Source organism: Alligator sinensis, unplaced genomic scaffold, assembly GCF_000455745.1.
Source record: "Alligator sinensis unplaced genomic scaffold, ASM45574v1 scaffold255_1, whole genome shotgun sequence".
Lineage (NCBI taxonomy): Eukaryota > Metazoa > Chordata > Crocodylia > Alligatoridae > Alligator > Alligator sinensis.
The window spans coordinates 442704-454965 of NW_005842270.1; the positions used below are offsets into that span (position 1 = coordinate 442704).

The 12262-nt window shown below is 56.7% G+C and overlaps 1 protein-coding gene across 1 annotated transcript in view; it reads right to left on the reverse strand.

The window, feature by feature from the left end:
- Positions 1-12262, reverse strand: part of TCF25 (transcription factor 25) — a 16937-nt gene that overhangs the window by 1607 nt on the left and 3068 nt on the right. Inside the window, exons 4-17 of the mRNA XM_025209143.1 lie at positions 10835-10959; positions 10048-10113; positions 8797-8879; positions 8113-8243; positions 6916-7015; positions 6166-6259; positions 4955-5047; positions 3869-3974; positions 3231-3390; positions 2218-2305; positions 1606-1764; positions 1009-1099; positions 434-513; positions 5-47 (exon numbers count right to left, since the gene is read on the reverse strand). Of these exons, the coding sequence (XP_025064928.1) occupies positions 5-47; positions 434-513; positions 1009-1099; positions 1606-1764; positions 2218-2305; positions 3231-3390; positions 3869-3974; positions 4955-5047; positions 6166-6259; positions 6916-7015; positions 8113-8243; positions 8797-8879; positions 10048-10113; positions 10835-10959 (1419 nt within the window). The remainder of the gene's footprint in view (positions 1-4; positions 48-433; positions 514-1008; positions 1100-1605; positions 1765-2217; positions 2306-3230; positions 3391-3868; positions 3975-4954; positions 5048-6165; positions 6260-6915; positions 7016-8112; positions 8244-8796; positions 8880-10047; positions 10114-10834; positions 10960-12262) is intronic.

Sequence of the window (12262 nt, forward strand, 5' to 3'; positions counted from 1 at the left end):
ATCGGAAGAAGAGAGATAAAGTGCTTTCGCTGGATGGTTGATTTGTCCTGAAAGAGAACACCCAGAAGACCCCGCTGAGTAAAGCCCACATTGTTTCATGTCAGACCCCCTTGCACCTACCCTGCCTTTGGCACCACAGGTCTATGGGGGGCCGACCCTGCCCGCTCCTTCTGCCACCTAGCAACACAAAGCTGCCCATGAGCCCGTGGTGCCACCTGGATGCTGGGTTTCCCTGAAGCCAAGTGCAGCAACCTGCTTCCTCCTGGGCTCTCCTGCCCCTGGACACCCACAGCCTGCTGAGTCCATACATGTAGGGGAAACGGTACCCAGCACGGATGGGCACACAGCCTTGCAGCTGAGCAGCTAGCTACCCGGTGCGCGCACACACACTTTGCAGCCCCGAATGTGACAATGGGGCAAGATGGGGAGATACCTTTCAGGCCTTGTGTAGGAAACGACAGAGTCCAAGGGAGGCAGCGGGTCAAACCCCATCACGGGCTGCGACGTCACTTCCTGCAGGGACAGAGACACCAGGTCGTGGTGCTGGCAGCATCGTGCCCAGGGGCACGCAGCCTGCAGCAGGGAGCCCCATGGGATATGTTGAGCCTCTGGGGCTGCCTCGCAGCTTGGTGGGAGGTCAGAGGGGAGTGCACCCTGCACTGCCCTGGCACAAGAGGTTGCACCAGATGCACCTGGGGGGTTTCCTGCCTTCAGGACACAGCTCTGGTGCCTGGGAAGTCCTCAGCCCAGCCCCTCCCCTGCCCCAGTGCTGGAGCACTCCGTGACTCAAGGAAGGGGCTGCTGCTGCCTGGTGTGAGGACGTCTCTCACAGCAGCGAGCCACAGACCCCCGACTGCTTAGGGGCAGGCCGAGATGGACCAGAGGGGGCTGAAGGCAGCTGCCTTGTCAGTCCCCACAGCTTCCCCACTGGGCTTGGCTCAGGCACGCGGAGCACGTGCTCAGGACAGAAGGCACATGACACAGCATGCAGCCCCACAGGGCCCTCACCAGAGGCAGCGCGGCCGTGGCCTCCTTCAGCTCCGAAAGGATGACGTGGCGGTAGATGTTCCTGGGCGCGCTCTGGTACCGCACTTTCCGCCTATGGGGAGAGAGGCCACAGAGGACACCCTGCGTGAGCTACACCCATAGCTGCGAGGTGTCTTCCTGCCTCCCAGGGGCCACGCCTGCCTCATCCTATCCCCCAAAGACCCTGGCTCTGGTCAGCATCAGGGTCCCGCGGGGGCTGCCAGCCCCTAGAGGAGGGCACAGAGAGGCTCAGAGATGTCATCAGCGTATGCTGTGCCAGCAGCACCTCTCCTTGAGCTGAATGGATCAATGGAGCCAGCAGGCCGCAAAGGAGAGCGGAGACCTGGAGACGGCCCCTGCACATCCCTCCCCACATCCCCTAGAGCAGACGGTCAAGCTCCATTTTTAACCCCCAGCCCAAGCTGGTGCCACCCTGGCCACCACAGCATCTTCCCAGCTGCACTGTCAGGACATATGCATAGCAATGCAGACCTGTGCCCAGGGCAGCAGGGAAGACACTGAGTCAGGGCCGACACTGCTGTGTCACCGGGATGTCCCTCCCCGCACTGCCACGCTCACTTCTGCTCGGACTCCTCCACGATGGGGTCGTTGGCCTCCACCAAGCGCAGCACCTCGTGGACACTGGTTTCCAGCCAGGACATGACGACCGGGTCCTTCCATAGCGCGTGTGTCCTTGCCACATACAGGCACACCAGCTGGTTCAGGGCGGGCGGCTGGCTGAAGAACATGGAGGCTGTAGCACAGCATGGGCCCTGCCTGCATGCCTGCCAACCCCTCCAAGGGAACTGTGACCTTGTGGTCACCACCTGCACCCCAGCTCCAGGTCGTCTGGCCTTGGATCTGAGAATCCAGCAGGGTCCTTCCCTGGGATGGCTGGCTCCAGCCTTCCCAGTCTCAAGGCCGAGAAACCCCAAGGCCTTGCCGAGGTGAACAGGGAGGCAGAGCGCCCAGGGCACATGGCAGGCTAGGCCTTGCGCCAAAGAGCTCACCAGCTGTGGGACGAACCTCTGCCCAGCCCAGTGGCATGAGAGCTCTCCCATGCAGCATGTGTGGCTCCCCACTCCCTCCCCTGCCACGAAACAGCAGTCACTCCCCTCCATGCAAATAGGAGCACAAAAGCTATCAAGTGAGCTAAGCAGCCTGGCAGAGACCCCACTTCAAGGCCCTTACCTTATCTGTGCGGTGGGTCCGAAGAAGGCATGCGAGGCCACACGGGCATCTGGCTGCACGCTGCAGCGATCCAGCAATGGCATCAGAACTGTGGGAGAGAAAGCACAGAGCAACCCCGTGCCCCAGGGCACTGCTGTCAGTACCAGTCACCAGGCTCCCCAGAGACCCCTGGGCCTGGGAAAAAGCCCCACCCAACCCATGCTGGCTCTGCTATGGCCAAAGCAGATGGCAGGAGCAGGCCCAAGCTGTTTTCAAAGGAATAAGGTGCCAGCTCAGGCCATTAGCAGCTCCGGCCTTGGCGTGGGAACAAAGGGCTCATTCTAGTCACTACCACTAGCAGCACAAGGATGGCTTATGGCAAGAGGCTGCGCAGACTGGCCCCCTTTGTTCAGAGCCGGTCATTCTTGCTGATACAGACTAGCTGGTTCTGGCAATCCTCATCCCCTCCTGCCCAGAGGCACTGCATGATTCCTTGTATGGGCAGGGGCCTCGGCTGGAGGAAGTCGTGAACAAGCAGCTCCAGGCGGCACAGTGAAAGCAGGACAGTGCCTCTGAGGCAGGCGGAGAGCACAAACAGCCAGGCTTGGGGAAACTGCGTTAAACCCTCCTGCCACTCCACAACTGGGACCCGCGCCCTCCCCGGTCTACGCACACAGACCTATAGGCAGGGGAAGGACAGAGAGAGCTGGGACGGAAGCAGCAGATAGCTGTCTTCCCACAGGCCTGAGGGGCCTGGGATCTGTGGCTCCACCACCACAGCAGGTGGAAAGGGGGCACTGGGAGCACCAACCCACACTCACTAAGAGCCTTGCTCTGCAGTTCAAGTCCCCATCAGCCTCCCTGCTTTGACCTGTGGGACCAAGTCCATGCTCACTTCTCTCTGGTAGCAAAGGCAGGGCCCACCTGTGCCACTCTGTGGATACCAAGCATGGCCCTTAGATGAGTACCAATCCTGGACTCGGTGACACAGGAGGGGACGAGAAGCCACCCAGGGGTGCCTGCTGCCAACTCACCACTAGGAAACATGATGAGGGCGTGCTGGATGAGCTGGGCTGCCCTCTCGCGCGCCAGGCCCCGCTCTGGGTCCGGGAGCTCCTCCTGCTGGCTCTGCAGGAAGTATGCCAGTGGCACTGAGAAGGCGAAGTTCGGGAGCTGGGACAGGTTCCGGTGACTCTGGGGGGTGGAGAAAAGAGAGTCTCAATGTGACCTTGGAGGGGCTGGGTGGCCCCGCAAGGTAGCACCATGCTATGCCGCCTTCAGGGCACTCCTCAGGCCCCATTTTGTGCCTCAGTTTCCCCACAGCCATGCAGAGCAAGCAATGTGATGCATGCATGATTGCTTTGGTCAGGCTCAGAGCTTGGGTTTAAAGATTCCTCATGCCCCAGCTGCAGTGGTTCACGCAGGCCCCTCAGAGCCCACAAGCCAGACCCACAAAGGGTTAACCCCACCCTGCTCGGTTGTCAGAGCAGGGCATGGGCAGCGCTTGAAGCCTGGTGCAGAGGAGGGCTGCAAGAGACTACCCCGCTGCCTTTCTGTCAATAGGAGGGAGGGTCTGGGCCCCCCTGCTGCTCAGCACGGTTGCCCCTGCAGCTCCCAGAGCCCCCAAAACTGCTCCTGGCCAGCCCTTTCCTCCCTCCTGCTGACAGCTCACCTCCCACTCCTGGAAGACGCGGGTCAGGAAAGTGTATTCCCGAGCTCGGAGCGACAGGAAATCGATGATAAGCAGTGAGCACAGCGGGTCGTTCTCTGGGTCAAGGCTTTGGAGAGGGGAGGTCAGGAGGGAACAAACCAGGACAGCGTTAAGACGGTTTGCGGCAGCTGCACGCACCTTGGCACCAAACAGGATGTCCTGCCTCAGAGTTTCCGTTGGGCCCCAAATCGGTCATGGTTCAAGAGATGGAGCCGGAGGGGGAAAGCACCATCTCAGGGCCAGGGAAGTTGTGGAAACCCCTTCAGGAGTCTGGAGAAGCACTGGACTGGGCTGTTTTGGGAACAGCCTCCCCCTCAGGGGCTGGCCCAGATGACCTGAGGTCCCTGGGAACCCTATGAGTTTATGATCTCCACTTGGCAGGAGGGTCACAGCTAGCGGCATCCCTGTGTCTAGGATGGGAGAGGAAGGTACCCTGAAGGACTGCATCAGGCAGGGGCAGAATAAATGCACAAGCCAGGAGTTGGCAGGGGGGAAAATGGGACAGCAGGGCCTGGCGTTTCCCCAAAGAGGGAGAGTGCAGCTCTCTTTAGTGATGTGCAAACTCTCTTGGGCAGCTCCCAGGCTGAATCCTGCTCATCCAGGGAATCCTACAGCCTGCGCGATGTGTGATCAAACTAGGGTTCTCCAAGGCCCCCACAACCCAGGTATCCTCGTCAAGTGCAGGACCTGTCCCAAGGACCCTGGAGCTGTCAGAGGAATAACAGCACAGCAGAAACACCTCCCGACTCTTCTCCTTCCACCCTGGTCAGCCAGACAGACCCACAGTTCGGGAGCAGAGAAGATGGCCCAGGCTTATGCCAGGGGGACTGTGGGCTGCTCAAAGTCCCCTTCCAAAGATTGCTGCTTTCTCTAGCACAGCAGAGGTAGGAGATTCCCCTGCCCGTGCCAAGCCCAGTGAGATGTGACACAAGAGCACTGTTCAGAGCACGTCCCTCTGGGGAATCAGAGCTCCAAATGGCAGCAACACAGACCCACCGCGCACTCCCTCCAGCACGGGGAGGCCCAGCCCCAGGCCCAGGTACCAACCTAAGGAGAAGCTTGCAGAACTCCAGCGCCGTGCGGAGACAGCCTCGCTTTTCCAGAAACATCATGTGCTTGAAGAGAGCCAGGTAAAACGCTCTGCAAGGAGGGGAGCGGCCTCAAAACCATCCAGGTGAGGACTAACACCTCCTTCCCCACCTGAGGATGGGACCCCATTGCTAGCCTGGACACTGCTCTCTGGGACACTGATGGGAGATCTCAGATGGTGGGCAGGCAGCCATCACACACACTCATCTGCATGCTGGCCAGAGGCTTTCCAGGCAAGGGTGTGGGCTGCGAGGTCCCAGCATTTCATCTCCCACCCAACTCCCTGCTTTTTATTGAACAGGATGAGCTGTAGATCTTAACAATGCAGTTCATCCTCAACTCAGACCCCTGGGGCCTGCTCAGTCTGTAGCAGATACGGAGCTGGGGCCTGGGACCCGGGAGACAAGAGAGAAATCATAGAACCACAGAGAAGTGGGGCTGGAAGGGACTTCCAGAGGTGGTTTAGTCCAACCCTTCCCTGAGGCAAGATCAGCCCCGTCCAAACAATCCTAAACAAAGCCCTTGTCTAATCTCTCAGTAAAACTACAATCACCCCCACACCTGCTCCAGGTAAAGCAGGGGGAGAAACACGGCAGCCAATGTCCCGTTTCTATAATAGGTTGTCAATATATGCTCAAGAGATCCCTGGCAAAGGCCATGTCCCCACTACAGAGGAAGGCAACCCCCCTCATCTGTATCAGTCTGACCATGGGGTAAAATTCCTTCCTGACCCCAAATTTGGCATTTGTCTGACCTTGAGCGGAGGGACAAGACCCTCCAGGCTGAGTCCCAGTAGAAGCACTGGTACAGCCCAGTCCTCATGCCCAGCCTGGGTTGCAGTGACTGAGTGTTGCATGGGTGCATTCTGAAGGCTTAGGGCTGTGACAACACAGCACCTGCCAGGCAGGGGCCTTCCCAGCGTGCACAGCCGGGGTGGAGCCACACACCCCAATATGCATTCAATAGGCCATGCAAAAGAACTGGTCATGAAGCCAGAGCTGGGCTAATGGACAAACCCAAGGTACAGGGGGGAGGCAGCGTCTGCAGTATCTACCACTGGCTAGAGTGATTCTATAGCTAATGCCCATGCCAGGGTCAGCCGTATGCTGACATGGACACGTAGCGTGAAAGACCATGAGATGAATGGGGAAGAGCACGAGCTGGCCCACCTGTTCTCTGGCCGCCGGTAGTCGAGTCTGCAGGCTCCACTGGTGAGGCTGAACACGGGGTGGAACACGCACTCCAGGCTGTAGAGCGCCCTCTCTGCGAGCAACACATGGGTCCTCAGCAGGCCATTTACCAAGCACAGCACCCCACAGCAATGCCACCACAGCCAAACCCCAAGACTCGACCCACTGACAGCTGCTTGGAGCCCGGGGGATGTGGAACAGGCTGGTGTCGCTTCCTGGCGAGGAGTTCAGCCATGGCAACAGCTTGCTCCCTCAGGGGCCATCTCAGCAGAGGCCACAGATGCCAGTTACCCCTGGGGCAGGGCTTGGGGACCAAGGACTGTCTCTGCTGTTCTGGGATGAAGGACTGAGGAGCCAGGGCCTTTGGTCATACCATGCACTCTGGCTGTGAGCACTCACTCTCTTCTGTAGGACAGCCAGGCCAAGGGCTCTGAGCATTGCCTGCCTGGGGTCTCAGCACCAAAGATGCAGAGACCAACATCACTCAGCAGCTCCCTGTGACTGCAGGGGCATCCCACGGTGCCACTGGCCTCAGCCTGGGTGTAACAGTACTGCTTAAAAAGTAGCCGACGCTTCCTAGACCTAAGCCTGCACCACCATAGGTACTGCTCTGATCCCTGCCCCACAGCTGGCATGCCCAAACACTGGGACTGCCCAGCATTGTTGGGGCAACCTGGCAGCTCCAGCCATGATGCTCAGAGCACATTAGTCCATGCCCTGCCCCCTTACCAATGAGGTCTCGGGCCATCTCCTGATCCTCCTGCATCCGGCACACGTCACTGAGCTGCAGCAGCGAGTCCACATGGTATGGGTTCATCTGGAGCAAGAGCTGTGGGAAAAGCCGGGGGCGGGAAATAAGCGTTCACACAAAGTACCCCTCCCTGCATACACCCCCGCAGAAGTCAAGGGCAGGCTGGCTGCAGGAAGGCAAGGGCTGTATGCAGGGAGTCTGTATGACTGGGAGAGCAAGGGAAAGGGGTGCTGAAAATTGACCCTAATAGGGTGCCAGCTGGGCTCATTCAGCAGCACTGTCACTTCCAGGCCTGAAAGTAACATGATCTCGCCCCTGGCCATCACAGCTCTCTTGCATGAGACACGAGACCACATCAGGGCCAAGGCTCTGGCTTGTTACACCAAGGCCAAGCACCACATGCTCTCACCACCTTGGTCTGATGAACAAGTTGGCACGACAACAAACTCAGGGTGACCACAGATGTGACCAGAGGGCAGGGAAATGAAAGTAAAAGGACGCTGGACAAGGGTCCTTTTAAAAACTCCCTCAAGTGCATCTATTTGTGCTTGGTTGAGGCAGAGGAAGATTGGGTTCAGAGCTTCAACACGCTGCATTTGGGCACAGAGCAACATAGCTGCCAGCCTGCCCTTCCGTCCTACAAATGTTGTTATCCAGTCTAACAAGCTTGGACACGCTCAGCAAGACCTCAACGCAGGCACTGTTCTCCCCACATACCAGGAAGAGCAAACGCGCGCATCTTCCATGCAGCGGGTTATAAATAGCGCAGCTGTTAGACCCTGCATTTAAAAGTCGTTTTATGTAGTATTTTGCCTTTCCCAGCTGAAGAGGGAGGACAACGAGGCTTTGTTTGCTGGCTGGGAGATCTGTTCTCTATGGAAGTCCCTAACTTGGGAGGAATGTCCTGCAGAGCCATTCAAGCTCTGCCTCACACTAGCATGGCGCCCAGCCCTGGCTTCACCTGCACGAGATGGACCCACTGGCTCTCTACACAACTGACCAGGAAATGCTGCATGCAGCAGAGACCCAAACAGGGGGTCTTTCACTTTGATCTAGCAGAAGGCCCGTGGGAGTCTACTGCTCTGAGCAAGATGGCCATGGTGCCCAGGCCCCTCATCACAAGCTCACCGCCTTGGTACCAGGCAAGGGGGCTGCCAGCTGCTTCACGGACCTACCACGATGTTGTTTGGGTCCATGGACTCCACAGCGTCTAGGAACTTGAACTGCACTTGCTGGTACTCACGATGGTGCTCAAAGGTAAAGTACTGCACTCCCCGCCGTGTCTCCAGAAGCTGCATGCCAATACCTGGGAGGAGAGTGCGAAGGGCTAGTGCTCCCTCGGGGAAATGGAGACAGCCACCACCAGCAGGTACAGACAAGCCAAGAAGCTCCAATCTCCTCTCTGCCCCAAACCTGGATGCACTTAGGGTTGAGGGACCCTGTTCATGCTGGTAAGTCCATGAGCCACCCTCCCAAGGATCCTAGGAGAGTTCAAAGATGAATACTTCCTGTGCCCACACCTCCCCAAAGCCCTGAGTCTGCCCCCAATCCCTCTCCAAACATGCTACCCAAGGGCAAAACCCTTCTGGGACCGGGGACACCCAATGCCTGTGAGCTTTGCAGAAAATGAAAGAGTCACACAAAGCTGCAGCCTGGTGCTGGCAATGTTGCTTCTGTCCGAGCAAGGCAGAGGCAGGGCACCATGCCAGGGGCTGACACCGCCAGGGTAAGCTGAGGCCTGGTGGCTGATAAGAGCCATGGCAGCCTTTGCAGGCTGACCAGGCCCTGGCCACAGCTGAGCAGCGGAACCAGGAAGCGCTCACAACAGGCTGGAGAGAAGGCCATAGCGGAGGTCTCACCTGTCCTGCTGTAGCGTGGCCACGTGTTCTTGGGAGCCGTCAGCCATGTGCTGCGGACATACTGGCGCTGCCTCTGCCGCAGCCTGTGGAAACCAACGCCTAGGTCATCCCTTCTACGTACTTCATGGATCGTATCAGCTGGATGCAGGATGGGACCAGAGCAAGCATAGCAAAGGGAAGCTAAGGGACCTTCTCCAGCGTATGGCAACCACTGCCATCGCTTCCTCTGACTGTAGCCACACCTAAATGGATTCAACCTCTCCAGCACCCTGGCCTGCCCAGGGCTTCTTGGGGATACCACCTGCGGGCCTGTGCCACCCTATCCCTACTACCCCTGGGTAGGATGCAAGCCCCACACCACACATCCCATTGAGATTTCACACAAGCAACAACCAAGCACCTCTTCACCAGACAGGGCTTTGCAAAGGCCCAAGTCCATAATGGGAGGAAGGCTTATGAAGCAAAAGCAACTGGCAGAGGATGTGGGGAGAGTCTGGACACAGACTGGGTTTCTCACACACATCTAGGGATGCAACTTTCCTCTTAAGTCAGTGCCCCCACCCTGAAGAGGCCTCTTCAACAAGTCAGGAAGGGCTAACAATGTCTGTAAGCACCCTTCTAGGACTCACCAGGCACCCTGGGGAGGAGCAGCACTGGCAGCTCAGCCTGGGACACCAAGGACAGGGAAGAAGGTGCATCATGTGTGAGGTTTTTATTATTATTATTAATTTTTTTTAAGCCTTCCTCCAAGGCACTGGGTGCTGGCTGCAGTCCAGGCTGGGGATGGGGACTGGGTTGTGCCAATACTCCTGCTGGAACTCAACCCTGGAGGGTCCTGGTTAGAGGGTCTTGTCCCTCTGCTCAGGGTCAGATGGACGGAGCATTGGGGTCAGGAAGGGATTTTACCACATGGCCAGATTGGTACAGGCTGAGGAGGTAGGGGTAGGGCTTGCCTTCCTCTGTACCAGGGGGTGTGGGCCTCTGCCTGGGATGTCTCAGTTGAAAACTTGTTATAGAAGCAGTTGGCTGCCACGGTCTCCCTGCTTTACCCATGGCAGGTTTGGGCGTGAAGGTCTTGTGCTTGTAGTTTTGCTCAGAGGTCAGACAATGGGTTTGTCTGGGCTGGTTTGGATAGGGCTGATCCTGCCTCAGGAAGGGGTTGGACTAAATGCGACTGCCGAAGGTCCCGTCCAACCCCACTGCTCTGCGATTTCTACGAACCGACAATTAGCAGTGCAAGACTGGCCTCACCTCTGCTCACCCAGAACTGCCCGGGCCCCAAAGTATCTCTTCAGCTCATTCTCAGGATTCAAATTTCTGCAAAACCAAAACCCAAGAGGAGAAGACTCACCCAGAGTCACTGCAGGCCAGCCTGGGGCCCACCCACCCCCACAATACACAATACCTCTGATGCTTCTGCTTTACATACGGTGTCAACTCACCCGTAAGGGAAACGATACCCACCCGTGCCTGTAACCACAGTGAGGTTTCACAGCTCATTGCTCAGCCTGCGGCTTGCAAAGACCGAGAGCTGTCTTAAAGGTTTTGCTGGGAGAGAATAATGCTGCTGCCCTCTCCAGGGCAGCTGCTGTCATTAGTGCAAGTGCCTGATTCTAGACAAGATCATCAATCAACTGCCACACAGTGGAGCTGCCTGCAAGTCAGCTTGGCACATGGGCCACAGCTGAGCTATGAACTCACTATGGCTGTAGACGTGGAACGCTGGACACAGGGATGACACCAGCCCAGGGGCAACCCGCTGCACTGCATTCCAGGCAGCTGCAGCTTCGGAGAAAGGGAAGATGTGCTTTGCTGAATGCTTGAGGCTGAGCCATCATGGCTGAAATTCAGGGCCACTGACAGTCTCAGATACAGTCCACTCGAGGCCTCTGCCTAGCAGACCCTTTGCTGGCTTGGGATGAGCATAACCCAGAGCTCTGGGGATGGGATCTCCCTACAGCACTGATGTCCCACGGTCAATAAACAACAGAAGGGCTCCTAGAAAAGCAAGAGGGAGGCAGGGGATGGGGTGCGATACCTATGCTCCACATAGAGCAGTGGCCGGCTGTCTGCTATCACTCCACTCAGCGCCTGGTGCGAGTGCCCGTTGGTCTCCTCGATCTTCTCCAGGAGGCTGTCAATATCCTCCAGGTCATCGTCTTCCTTAGGGCACAAGCGAGGCATTGCCCTTGTTAAAGTACTGCATCAGCCCCATGTACCCTGCCCCTGTTGGCACATCAGGGCCTTGTCCTCTGCTCCTGCTTCTCTCAGCTTCACTCCTTGCTGTTCCACCCGCACCTTCTGCCCTGCCTCTTTGCTCCCACATGCTTCGCCTTTGTACTGAGCTCTCACGCTAGGCTGAGGCCCCTCCCTGATGCCTCGTCACACGTTCACCATCATTAGCCTAGATGTCTTCTTAAAAGAGTCACTCCAGCCAAGGAGCTTGGGGCCAAGCTGACAGCAAGGGGCACTAGGTGTGCCTCTGGCTTGGACACTGTAGATCAGACTAGAAGATCTTGAGGGTCCATTTCTGGCCTCAGCAAAGCACCCTGTAGGTATGAGTGTGGGCACATGAACTCATCATCCAAACTTAACCCACCCTGCTAGTGCCATCGTCCACTTCTACTGGATTCAGGTTAAGCTCTTTGGCATCTCAGTGCGACTGCGAATACTCCTAGCACTACACAACTGTCCGCTAGGGAGCCAGCCTTCAACGCCTACTTGACAGCCTGTCCTCATCCCCAGCAACGCTCACCATAAGGATCCCAGCCAAGCTTGGACACAAACTTGCAAAAACTGGGGTGAGGGAGGGAGTTGATTTCAGGCACCTATTTGAACCATGCTTTAATTTACACTTAAGCTATTTGCCTAATTGGTACAACTCAGTACTTCTTCTTAACCAAGAGGATATACCGTCTCTAGACATGCTCCTATTTATGCAGCTCTACCTCTATTCAGATTCTTGCAGTTTTGCACTTTTACATAAGAAAAGCAGTGTTCAGCCATTTCTAATTCAAAAGGTAACGCTTCATGATCTACCTCAACTTGCACTTGGAATCCAATGAGAAATGCATAACTGTCTTCTAAACACGTTATAATGAGCTAAACATGACAGCCTTAAGTTGTTTTATCCACAATACAAACTTTTCAATAAGATTTAAGGCGCACAAAGGAAGGATGATCTTGCCTTAGTGAGCTAACCAAATTCTTTCTGGTTACCATGACCTTCAATATCTCACAACGAGCTGTCTTGGAGTGGGAAAGAAAAACGAACTGTCCTGCTCTGTCTCTGGTTTCTCTGAGTCTTGAACAAGTCAGTCTCCAAGCCAAACCAGCTGATGAGTCTGAGAAGAAAGCATTCCCTCTGCACCTGCCAAAGAGGCCACAAACAGAAGCTGGTTTGAACTACAGCAAACTTGGGCTGTGTGTGGTTGAATGGTCTGTTTTTTAAGGCTTTGACAGCAGG